This window comes from Cyprinus carpio, chromosome A20, assembly GCF_018340385.1.
Source record: "Cyprinus carpio isolate SPL01 chromosome A20, ASM1834038v1, whole genome shotgun sequence".
Taxonomy (NCBI): Eukaryota; Metazoa; Chordata; class Actinopteri; order Cypriniformes; family Cyprinidae; genus Cyprinus; species Cyprinus carpio.
This window is the reverse complement of record NC_056591.1, coordinates 11,273,824-11,287,798: the sequence shown is the minus strand read 5'-3', so window position 1 is coordinate 11,287,798 and position 13,975 is coordinate 11,273,824. Positions and strand designations below refer to the sequence as shown.

Sequence of the window (13,975 nt, the reverse complement as noted above, 5' to 3'; positions counted from 1 at the left end):
ACCCATCTTGGGTTAATTTTACCCAGCAAATTAGGTTGTTTATTTAACCCAGCATAAGGGGTTGATTTAACCCAGCTATGGTTTATTCATTTTCACTATATTACAGTCTTATTTTTTACTTCATATATACAGATTAACTTAAATCCTCTAAAATATTTTAACATCAAAAGTATTTGTATTCTGTATCTTTATGAATAAAATAGTTTATTTTATGCAAAACATCAGGCTTTTCCATCACGCGAAAAGACTGCGACACTCGTTAAAGGTGATTCGTTAAAGGTGAGCGCCTGTATGTTGCTCTGCATAAAATTTAACAATATACAGCACAGTAACGATTTTATAGATAAAATAAAAAAAAAAAAAAACCTTAACTACAAATACAAAAACACCAATTAAATGGTGCTTAGAACTGCTCTCTCTAGAAGATATTGCAAAATACCCACGATAAATAACTCAACCGCTGGGTTACGTCCGACCCAGGATCTGAGTAATACAAAATTACCCAAACATTGGGTTCTTAGCTGCAAAACAACCCAAACACTGGGTTGTTACATTTGACCTAGGAGCTGGTTAACACAAAAACTACCCAAACACTGAAAAAATAAAACTCAGCATTTGGGTTAAAAAAATTATTTTTTAGAGTGTGTACAGAAATTAACTTTCAATAATAAACTCGCCCCGAGAAATATTCTCTGGCATGAAATATGCGACAATATATTCAAAATATTCAGCTTTTAATCAGGTTGAATATTCTTAAATAAATACAGAATCCTGTTTTATTTAAATATATACTTTGCTACTGCTGTTAATATTTTCTGCACAACATCATTGCACAGCATTCTCATTAAACTCAAGAAAGCCCGATGCTGCACAGTTTGTACTACAGTAATACTTCAGAGCTCTGCAGGTTCTTCCTGAGGGCACATACCACAGCTCCAAAACACATCAAGCTTCGGATAAGTGCAGAAAAATAACAAACTTATAAAGGGCACAATACTAATGCAGTGGATCCTAAAAGATGGTTTTCACACAGGATCTTACACAGTGAACTCGCTAACGTTCATTCTCTCAAGTAACATAAAAGCCCACAGTCTGCTCCTTGCGTTATATGTGGCATTTGTTACTCTGTCCACGCCGTCTCCTTATCCTGCTGTAATGGAACTGTGGGGACCAATTCTCCGTCCATTGATTGCTGAGTCTTTTGTTTCTCAGGGATGTGCACTGGTAGTTCACAGTCTCCAGTGCAACCATAACAATGACCAGATCTGTTGTCAGAGAAACAGGCATATTTTTAAGCACAAATGCAAACTGCAATTACTCTTCAGCAAAGAGACAGTTACTACCTCCTTATTTAACTCTGAGCCTGGAACCAATTCCATTATGAACAATAATAATAAAACAGGATGGCTGTTTTGTTTTGATGAACACTTTTTTTTTCTCTCTTTGACTGGACTACTTCTTGATCTGATCATCTCTCGAGTCTTGCTGTTGTAACGCTGCCACAAGAATGTGACGTGCCTTTCATTGACGTGGTGTAACTGCAAACGACAAGACATTAGACCTTATGAGACACTGTAGAGAGGAAGTTAATGTCTCTTCTCTCTAATGGGGATTCGGATCAGATGCTCTTTTGCTTTAATGATTATAAAATGAAATAAGACGCGAATGCTGTGAGTTAATTAACCCTAAGGTGTTTACGTGAACCCACCATACTAAACCTGCTGGGCTCCTAATGATGCCCCTCATCAAAAGCATTGAACACTGGGTACTTACACTTTGTACAGATTCTCTCATGAGTCTGGTGTGAGAAGATACTGTACTTATGTCATACTGAAGTAAGATCTATGGAAGCTTGTTTCTGCCACTGGATACAAAAATAAATAAATTAATTAATTAATTAAAAAAAAAAAATATCCCCAAACTCCAAACTAGCAATTCTGAAAACATTCAGATTTGTTCTCATAATTTTGAGTTAACATCTCACAATTTTTATATATATATATACACACATAATTGCAGTTCTGAGTATATCTCACAATTCAAAGTGACGATACAAAGCTGCAATTACCTTTTTTATTTTATTTTTTATCCCGTGGCAGAAACAAGCTTCCTTAAAGATCAAATCAGTCTGTCTGATTCAGGAAATAAAAAAAAAAAAAAAAAATATTCATTGTGTAAACATTTGCTGTGCAGGGTGGGAAAAGCATGGGAATAAAAAGAACAAAAGACAAATAAAGTCACCTTAAATAATACTCAGTTATATTTTTTCATGTCCTTACTGAACATTAACAGCTGGTAAGAAAAAGTATTTAAATCCTTGGATTCAGTAAGTGTCAGCAATAACCTCCACCAGATGTCTGAAACTGAGAATGTATGAGAGTTTTGTTATACTGTATGACAGGGCAGCTCTGACCAGCACCTCCAGTCATCTTACTGATTAGCGGAGACCTGACACCAGCATCACAACTGTTTCAACATTATTAATCATCTTTTTTGAGCAGCATATCAGGACATTAGAATGATTTCTGAAGGCTCGTGTAACGCTGAAGACTGCAGTAATGACTGATGAAAATTCAGCTCAAATTTGACATCCAAAGGGTTTGCATACTTTTTTCCTGCAACTTTATATCTGATGTAATTTTAAACTATAATCCCTGTCTTCTGTCCCAGGTAAGGGTGATGTGTTTGGTGACGTGTTCTGGAAGGAATCCACACTGGCTCATGCCTGTGCTAACGTGAGGGCTCTGACGTACTGCGACCTGCATGTCATCAGGAGGGATGCATTACTCAGAGTGCTGGAGTTCTACACAGCCTTCGCCAACTCCTTCTCCCGAAACCTCATCCTCACCTGCAACCTCCGCAAGCGGGTAAGCGCTACATAATCACGCTTGTTGTCACCAAATATCACATTTAATGGGAACAGACTTTCTTGGAGAATAGAACTTAAACGTGATTAAGTTTTTCTCTTAGTCTTGGTTCAAGAATGCTTTTTTCTGTACTGGCATTTAAAAGTCTTAACATTAGAAAACCTGAATAAAACCAACCAGCTCTGAGATGAACTACATGATGATAAACTTAGATTTGAAGCAAAAAGTACAGTAAAAAAAACAAAAAAAAAAGACAAGAATGTTTACTTCTTTATGAGTGAAATAAACATGAAGCATTACATATTACATATTTGGATAAAAAGTGGCTATGAATTTGTGCCATATGTAAAACATATCAGTGTTCAGCCGAGATTATTATTATTTTTGATTATTTTTATTTTTTATTTATAAACATTGGTCAATATTCGATACTCATTTCCTTTATTGTTACATTTATATTACCTTTCTATCTTCTGACACTCGCAGTTAATCTTTGAAGACACTTAATAATTTAATAACAGCTAAATGTCTTAAATCACAAATCTCAAAATAAATATGGATTTTTCATCCTGTGCATTATAATTTTTTGAGGCCTAAAATCACTTAATAACTAATTAAATTATTTTAAATAATTTATTATGTTTTTATTTTTAATTGACCTTTAAATTAATTATTAAGAAATATTGCGAAATTGAAATACTGTGTGTATTACATACATTTTTGTTATTATTATTTTTATATGTCTTTCTTATCTTGCTATATAATTTTTTTTATTTTTTTTTGAGATTCACATCCTGGTGCACTTTGACCTAAATGTGTGTTGTGCAGTCCTGCTGTGTGCGGTGTTGGCATGAGTTCAGAGCTCTGTTGCAGCTTTCAGACCTGATCTCACATTCCTTAAATACATAAATGATTCATTCTGACAGACCGCCCATGGAGAACGTTGGGTCTACTGACAAAAGAAAGATCCTGTGCACGAACAACACAATTAGGAGACCTCAACTCTGCACTTTACAGCCATTGAGTTACGTAATTATTGAGCATTGTATAAAACTATATTTAGATTAAGATTTCCTCTTTTGTTGTATATAATCTATATTATTGAGGAAACAATGCACTGAAATTAGGTATGTTAATGTAATTTTTAAATAATGAGGGATGGGAGATCCTTTTTGCATCCTCTCAAGTAAACAAAATAAATTACTAAATTCTTTCATAGAGCTGCTGGACTTCTTGGACGCAGACAGGAATCACTAAGCCATGATATTAATTTAGTTCCTCTGGCCACAGTATGAGTGGACCTGTCTAATGAGAGGATACTTTGCTAAGGGCACAAATTAATTGGTTGAAATGGTTATGGTTCTTCAAGGTCCGAATTTTGCATGCAGCTGATTTGTGGAGCTCGGTATATCTTTCATTAGTAGACGACATGCTTTCACTCTTATTGAAAAATTCTTGTTGCAATATTATTTTTTTTTATGTTTGTGTCTTTAATGTAAATACAGTGATTTTTCTGATAGGTTTTACTGTTGATTATTATTTAAATGTGATAACTTTTACAGCAAGTTGAGAACCATTGCTTATACTGACTAGGCTGAGGTGAAAATAGTGTGAAGAGTTTTAAGGGTGTTGATTTCTTTGTCTGTGGAGTGACAGAGGCCGCCCCATCGCCCCGTTGTGCTCAGTCGACTGGGTAACACTGCTCATAAGCCAGCTTTGCTGAGGAGAAACGACCCCCTGCAGCGCACATTCTGAATAAAGCATGAATCAAATCAGCGGGAACACACACACACACACACACACACACACACACACACACACACACACACACACACACACACACACACACACACACACACACACACACACACACACACACACACACACACACATGTATGATAATAAGAAGAAGTGTGGCCTCCTGATAATATTATTAAATTATTGTCATCTCATCCTCACCCTACACACAACATGACCAATGTTGGTCATGTTGTGTTGTTTTTGTTAAAAAATTTAAACATAAAATATACAATCAATATGTCATTATACTGTACTATTTAATGATATTTTAATAATATTAATATATCATACTAATATTAATTCATCAGAAGTTCCTTATGCCTACCAAAGTTGCAATTATATAATCAAAAATACATTAAAAATGAACAATAATATTGTGAATTATTATTTTCTAGAATTTTAAATAACTTTCTTTTAATATATTTTAAAATGTAATTTATTCCTGTGATGGCAAAGCTGAATTTTCAGCAGCTATTACCCCCGTCTTTAGTGTCACATGATCCTTTAGAAATCAAGAAACATTTATTATTATTATAAATGTTGGAAACAGTTGTGCTGCTTATTGTTTTTGTGAAAACTGTCATACCTTTTTCTTGGATGAGTAGAAAGCTTAAAAGAACATATATTTGAAATAGAAATGTTTTGTAAAATGTCTTTACTGTCACTTTGAATGAATTTAATGCATCTGTGCAGAATAAAGTAATTACTTACTCACCGCAAACTTTTGAGCTGTAGTCTATGTTTATTTCTCGTCCACTATCCTAGATATATTTTTTCACTGAGCTCAACACAGTGCATTCTGGAAATGGGCAAAAGATATCTGTGATGATGTCTTAGAATTTGGCTAAAAAGAAGTGTCTTAGGAGGCGGCATGATTATAAAAATAATTCACAGCCCAAGTTCTCACACTTTCTTTAAAGGCTTCTTCAGCTGTCCTTCATACTCCCTCATTATCGCTTATCTCTGCTGGTCAATGTCTGAATGGCTCAGTGAGGTTCTGATTGTAAGGAAAAAAGCTCAGTGAAAGCCCTGTAAATATCTCTGAAAGCAAAGGTCACCCTAAAAGAGCCGCAGAGCCGCAGAGCCCCAGGCCTTTGGCCACTAGGGTTTTAGTGAGTGAATTTTTCCACGGCTTTACATCCAGTCATGGATTAGCTGTGTGGTGCAATTGGCTTGTAAAGAACTGTTCCTGTGAACTTTTTTGTTGTTGTTGTTGTTGTTGTTTTGTTAAAGTAACTCATGTAGTTCATGATGGTCAGAGTAGATCACATTAAGCTTTGCTGAACTGACAACCTTTGATGGTTTGATATTTGACAGATGGCTTTGTTTGGCATACAGTTGTGAAAGTAAGTGTCTGAGAGTGTCTATCCTGTCTCGAGGCCACATGTTCAGTAGACGATCCCTTTGCTAGATCAGCAGACAATCCAAACCAATCTCAAACGAATACTCCACCATTACCCGCAGGGCTCACAACTGTTTGTCTTTGGCTGCTGATTAGTGTCAGATCCGAGTCTTTTTTTGCCTGAGCTGATTCATCTCAGCAGCAAACGCAAAGAGGAAGCAGAATCCTCCACGCCTGCCATGCTTTCCTCCTAACAAGATTTACAAGGCCTTTGGAAAGCTGCAAACCCCTGCCAATAAGGTGGGCGAAGCAACTTTATCATCCCCTCCATTACTAACAGGACAGGCAGAGAGATGCTCTCTCAGCAACAAGAGAAAGATTCATAGAGAAATCATCAGAACACAGTGTGTCCACACACATAATAAGCCGTGCTTAATAGAACAGTTCATTTTTGGTGCATTGACTAGTGGGGCTATTTGTATCTGCCTCCCAGTGAATCCATTTCAGAAATTGTGATGTTTGAATGCTACATTCATTGGTCTTTTACGTCCATTATTAATGACTTGCAAATATGTATGTTTGGTTTTCTGTGATATACAGTACTCTACGTTGTTGTTGCAAATTCTGAGGATTTGTCACCAAGCTAATGTTATCTAGCTGACTGACATGGAAGTTTTTTTTTTCTTTTTTTCAAATTTGCTAAAATGATGTGATGGTCTTGGATCAGTATGAATATGTCTGTGTGTGTGTATGTTACTGTTCATAAACTTTGAATCAGTAAGATACTTTAAAAGTGACAGGAAAGACTTTTACATTGTTACAAAAGAGTTCCATCTATGATCTTTCTATTCATCAAAGAATCAGAATTGATAAAACTATAAAATATATAAATATTTTTTGAGCACCAAATCAGCATATTAGAATGATTTCTGAAGGATTGTATGATGACACTGAAGACTGGAGTAAAGTCTGCTGAACATTCAGCTTTGCCACAACAGGAATAATAAATGCAATCTTGTTGAATATAAGACCAATGGCCAACGGCCCTGAATAAATCTTATTTGGGATAATTGTATGAATAAGCTGCAGTCTGGTTGTAAAATGTGTGTGTGTCTGACTGTGTGCACACAGTACAGTGCATGGGCATCTAAAAACATGAAACAGGGAATATAGCTCATTTTGAGAGATGTTGTGGAATAAAAGTGGTCATTTTTTCCAGTTGACTTTAGTAAATAATGAATAGAAACAATTACGGCTGCTCTGTCTCATTGCCAGAAGGCCGAGTGACTGCAGGATGAGGTATCTTTACAAATGCTTCCTGGAAACATGACACGATCAGAAATTGTATGTAAACAGTGAGACTGGCTGATCTTGTGATTCAGTAATATAATACCTCAATTTAAACAACTCTTGGCTGATTTTCTTCTTTGGTGGTGTCTTGAGATTTATTCCACTTGATTGTCATTAAATCTATGCTGATCCAGAAACGATCCTTTTGTTGAAGTTGGCTGGCAGCTCTGTGCGCAGAGACATAAAGTGATTAAAAATGCAGTTTTTTGGCCTAAGAACAATGGCCAAAATAGGTATTGATCCCCAAACAGAGACTCTAATTTTATGGCTTACAAAATGGCATCAGCTCTCTGTAGCCGATGTATTCTTGACAGGAAGCATTTTAGGTGAGTGAAAAGAGGTACTTGAATGTCTGAATGCAGAAAAATGGACGTAATCGCCTAAAAGGGACTATCATAGTCCTGACTCTGAAGTAGTGGGCAGTAATCTGCTGATTGGCCGGCCGTGATTGGAAAGTGCTGAGCGGGGTGTTCCCGGGCTGGTGATGCCTCAGCATTGGGAGGGGGGCACGGACCCTGTCTCTGGCAGATCTCCAGATTCTCGATATACTTAAAGTAGCAATGTGGAGGAGTGTTGAATGGGAGGGGTGCTGCAAAGGAAGCCCTGCAAGATCATATTAATCTATACTGTTGGATTTTGCTGTGTTGGAAGACACTTTTGTTTCAATTCCCTTTGATTTTTGCCTTTACACCCAGTTGCTCTGCAGAAAGTCATCTGAATCTTTCAAAACTCAGGGACAAATTTCAAATCTCCTACAGTGATTATCGATGAATTGTTTTACACCCAAACATAACTCCTATAGCAATAACAACCATAAAAACAAGTACCCTTGTGGGTCTCGGTCTTTACAGTTTATTTGCCCCTTTTATTTCTACGCAACCTATAGCACTGCTGTTTAACATGTTACAAGCTATGCAATATCATTTTGCAACCATTTTGGTTCCAAAGGCACTTTTTTTCATGACTCTGTGCTTTTAATAAACCCACATCTGCAATGGAGAAAAAATGATAGCGCCTCTTGTGGATCTGTCATCTGAAAAGTGCAGTGAAATATACCCTGAGGTATATTTCAGGTTTCGCAGAAATGCAGGCAGAGTCACATATTTCCAATGAGCCTGGGCTGTCTTACACATATTCCTGTCATTTTCGAGTGAGTCTGAAGACGTCATTTGTGTTTGATTGAGCTGGAGGGATACCTCTGCATGAGTAAGTACATACAAACAAAAATAAGCTCAAACCCCAAATGCATCACTTGGTTATTAGATTTCTCTATCATCTTTTTTCATGATCAAGACCAGTGGAGTATTGAAGTATCACTCATTGTAAGTGACCTTTTTTGTTTTTGGTATATTGACATTTCAGTGGCAATGTTCAGAAAATTTGACTAAATGAGAACCAGAATCAGCAAGTAACCGTGTTGTTGCATTTTTCTCATGGGATAGCAGATCAAATTAGGAGTTTCTACCCCTTTACTAGTCTGGCATCCCAGTCCACAGATACTTAATTTATCTTCAGCTGCAAATGGATGTAGTTTCAACAGTTTCTAACAAGCCTAAAGCTTCAACAGCTGTATGAAAGACCGCAGAGACTGAAAGACTTTCAACAGCTGCTGTTACTACACCTCAGCGGGACTAATGTGAGTAATTTGAATAATTTCAAACCAGGCACAGAAATAAACCCTGTGAGTTGATTATCATGTAATGTACAAAAAAAAAAAAAAAAGAAGAAGAAAAATATATCTCTGCACCTGTGTATAATATGACTCGTAACCTTTTCAAACCAAGTCACGATGCAAACCAGAACAATGGCAAATGTTTTTATGCTTCTCAAGAGAAACTTAGGTCTCAGCAGTAATGCTGTGCATTTGACTATGATTAATTTTCCAAAGCTGGTTGTGCTTATTGCTCAATATAGAATGATAAACACCGAGCCAGTACAGGATAATTTGGCTATATATGAAATATGAATTTCTTTTACAGTACACGCACACACACACACACTTTATACAGTTTATCACTTTTTTCCTTTTTTCTCTTGGATCGGAATAACCAAGAGAACACTGTATAATAATAATAAAAAAAAGTGTGTAAAAGTGTGCCAAGAATTTAATAACTAAAGAGCTCTCCATCTATCGCAAATCCTGTGCCTGGCTTTTGAAGTGGTTTTATGAATTTATATGATAAATGGTCAAGAACAGCCTTACATCAATTCCCATTTTAGCCTAAACTATGTATTTAAAAATGTGACATGAACATGACAGATTTGTTTTGGTAGCTTTATCTTTAATAAACAATTTAAATAAAAGTAAATAATGGTAAATCTAATCAATAGGCAAACCTCTATATCAAAAAGAGGATTTATTTATATTGTTTATGTTAATGTGTTTCAATTTATTTATTTATTTATAAAACTGTTACCATTCCCACTGTCTGTCACTCAGTCACTGTCACGCCACGTTATGTTCCATGTGGCTCTTGTCATGAGTGATGAAAGTGTTGTCTCATTCCTTTCATGTATTTTATCAAAGTCAGTCAACGTCAAAGGGGAATAAACAAGATTATGAGAATATTTCCTTTGGCAAAAGGGTCTTTTTTCCCCTTGTTGAACTGAATGTATCTATTAAAGAAACAGGTATTTGAGAGTTTAACTTAACAGAAAGCACACTGCCTGGATTATTCCTCTGATACAATACACGCCGCATGAGAACCAATTGGTACTCTGGCTAATGAGCACTTGTAAACATGAAAGGTTTGTGTAAAACCCAATGATCATGTGAAGAAGCATGATTTGAGAAGATCCAGTGAGCATCTTTGACTGCCTGTACAAAGTCACATAATTTTTTTTTCTCAGAAATGTAAAACTTAGATATACAATTTGAATTCAAAATACTGTATATGAGTTGATCTCATAATTTTACTTATCCTTGACATTGTATATTTAGCAGAATATAAGTAGCAATATATATATAGAGTACAAACGTTGACCTAAAAATAGTGCACCAAAAGAATTAAACCATAATGCTTAAATTTGTATATTTAGCAGAATATAAGTAGCATACGTATCAGAAATTGAAGGTGCGTTAAAGAGGAAAGATGATGAAGAGAAAACACTCTGTTAAAGTAATTGACGGTAATTGTTTCTCATGTGGACGTTAGTAAAAAATAATTTGCAAGGCACCTCAGTGATAAAACTCATGCATTTGGATGGCGATTTATTCACGGCGGAGGAGCGAGTTTTGTGGGAATGTGTGCGCTGCTCACGTGGACAGTTGCATGATTGTCTGCTGTGAATAAAATGGCACATGCTTGGAGTAATGAGAATAAATTCATGTTTAATGTAATTATAATATTTCTGTAATAAATGTATAGTCTATCTTTAAAATGCATGCAAATTACAGCAAAGCTCAACTGCTATCATACGGTGCTCTGCAGTGGACAAAAATGATTTAAACAGTGAATTTGTATCGATTTCTTTGTGTTGTGGATTCGGATGGTAATTACATCACCACACGACCTTGGTGTTTGTCCAAAAACACTAGGCAATTGGGCAGAGGATTTTTACGCAGGTATTAGGATAAAAACACCAGCATACCCCTCGTAAATGGTGAAAATAGCTTGCGTCCCCCTGAGAAACAATTACGGTCTGAACAGGGCTTTAGCCTCAAAGCTGGACTCTGTTGTTTGTTTGGTAAAAATTTCTTACAGTATTTCCCAGTGCTCACATTTTAGGTATATACTGTAAATGAGAAATTGTACCATTTAAGTTGGACATCTCTTGAGAACAATTACTATAAATAGTCCAGCTAAATAATTGCTTTTTTATAAAAGTATTACACATCAGGTTAACCAAACACAGTTTAATAGTACTCTAGCTGCCCTATATTTATGTCACAGTGCTTCTGAAGCAAAGCAACCAAAACTAATATACTTGTAAAAGGTCCCAGTTCCTCCCAACTGTGACAACTACATGGACTTTGTTTTCTTTTTGCACATGTCCCTTTGCTGAGTTGAATGTGTGATTTTGTTCGGGTGTGTCTAGTCAATCTTGTTTGCATTTGTATGGTCTTGCATTTATGTTGCTTTGTGTTCAGTTCGAGTTTGTCTGGTCTCGTCTATGTTGACATCTGTATATTACGGTTGTGACCTTGCCTGTTATCTACAGAGTTTTGTATTGTGGATTATTCATTAAAGATTTTTAGAATCATATCTTCTTCGTTGTGTGTGATCATCGACCGTAACATGACACCTACAGAGAGGTTTATTAACATGCTCACTGTTTTTTAATCTTTTAAGTAATCTTGGCCTTAACAGTTTGGTCCGGTGCTCGGCCTGTTCATTCAAAGTCAGGGGAAGTGAGATGAATTAAGCATATTTTCTAGGTCCAATAAATCATTCATGTTGTCTTTTTTCCTCCGTAACCACGTGGCTTGGTTTCTGAGCTCATGCATCTGCTCTATTTCGGTCTCAATCAACCACACGTGGTGTTAAATTTTGGTGTTTATGTCTTACACTGACAATTTATTTTTCCTGATAATGTTGTTCAAAGGGATAGTCCACCCAAAAATGAAAGTTCTGTGATTAAATACTCATTCTAATGTTGTCCCAAACCTGAATGACTTACTTTCATCTTTAAAACACACAATAATATTTTGAAGATTTTTTTTTGTTTCTTTGTCCATAAAATAAAAGTCAATGGGGTACATAACAAGTCATTTGCACCCCTTAACTTTCATTGATTTGACAAATAATGACTGTAATGACACTTTTCAAACAGGTTCCCTGTTTGGCACTTGTCTGAAACAGCCAAACAGAAAGTCCAGCACACAAACTCATGCCATTGGCTGAGCTGCTGTTACTGTGTGGGGGTGATGTTATCTCAAGAAATGTAGAAGAAATGCTGTGTAGATTTGTTCCTAATACTCCTGCTGTGACAGTTCTGTTAAATTGCAGGCTGGACAGTTTTTGGTGTTAAGACATGTAGCAATATTAGTCTAATACTACAGCTCATTAGTTTGAGTTTCTGTCCAGGAGTAAACTCACGGCTCTGTTAAATAAAACAAGACTGACCTGGCATGCCTGCGCAATTATTCCAATTATACAATCCATCTTTGTTGGAAGAGGAAAAAAGTCTCTTCACACAGGTTAGGACAATAACGCTTGCTCCAGAGAGTGCAAATGAAATATTGGATTCTTCATTAAAATTCCCCATGGATGTGAAGAGGTCATTATAAATCCCTAATCAGTTTTCCTCTGCAGCAGAGAAGCAGGCTGTTGACATGTTTTTCTCTTTCTCTATCTGCTTTTATTCAGAAGATAGCTTAAGCGTTGTGATAATTGTCATTATCCAATAAGAGACTGCACAAAGGGAATAATTCAACAGCGTGCATAGCTGAGGCCAAGGAGTAAATTCTTTATAGTCTGGTATAATGGCACTTCACTTAATTCACAGCTCTTTTTTATACCAAGGGCACATAACATTGCATCCATATATTATACACATCAATTACACTGCATTTTCACATTCATATACAGTATGTAATGGTGTTTTATGGTAGACAGAGAAGATAACTATATTTAGCTACAATAGGCAGCTTTACCCTTTACCCTTTAAAGGATGTTAGTTGTTTTAAGTGTTTGCTTAGATACACGTGATTAAACTAGGGATGTGTTATATATTGGTACCATATTGGTTAACAAGGATATTATCATTATTATTATTATTATTTAAATTCAGTGGTATCAGTTGATTTTGGATATTTAACTGCTCATGCTCATTTTCTTGTTTTAACATTTTGATTACCTTCTTTGTCATCTATCACTCATTTATTTAAAGGTGATCTATAAAATCCCTAATAATTTAATTAAATTGTTATATGTAATCTTTAGCAAAACTCAAAATGAATATATTTTCCTTAATGTATATTAGAATGTTGTGATGCCTATACATTCAGTTGTTGTTAGAATTTTTTTTTATTAAATAATTAGCTTATCAGTATTGGCCAGACTTTTAAATACAGTATCAATGAAACCCTAATTTGAACTGTTCTGAATAGTGACTAAATACATATTTGTTAAGTTCAGAATGTAAATTAAATGCCACAACTGTTAAAGCAGTTATGTGATGACTATTATTTCCAGCAAATATTTTTTAGAACCATTTCTTGTCATTTCCCAAACATAATTAGCATCCATCACAGCACACACCTTTGTTTCTTTTGTTGCATTCTCACTATGCACCCTAGCACTTATTTTGTGTTTGGCTACACACTGTTCCTAGCCCACTCTCACTTTTTCTTTCTAGTTGACTCCGTCACTCCCATCTCATTCTGCACATATTAAGCGACATTTAAATAATATGAAGAGGCAGAAGGGGGCTGGATTCATTATTTACCAGAGTCCTCCTGGGAGATGAGAAGTGACATGCGATGCAGCACTTCAGGGTGCCGAAAGACTGCACAGTGATAACTAAAGGGCACGTGACATGCTCTGTTCTATTTTTAACACTACAGACCAATGTTTTCCTGGAGGATTTTTTTTTTAAGTCAGCAGTGTTACATTATCTAACACGACAGTGATAGTGATGAAAAAGCATGCAGTAATTTTTAACAAGTTCACAA

At 35.8% G+C, this 13,975-nt stretch overlaps 1 protein-coding gene across 1 annotated transcript in view; it reads left to right on the top strand.

The window, feature by feature from the left end:
- LOC109112900 (potassium voltage-gated channel subfamily H member 5-like) overlaps positions 1-13,975 on the top strand; it is an 87,575-nt gene that overhangs the window by 65,025 nt on the left and 8,575 nt on the right. The window contains exon 11 of the mRNA XM_042777608.1: positions 2,671-2,867. Within this exon, the coding sequence (XP_042633542.1) occupies positions 2,671-2,867 (197 nt within the window). The remainder of the gene's footprint in view (positions 1-2,670; positions 2,868-13,975) is intronic.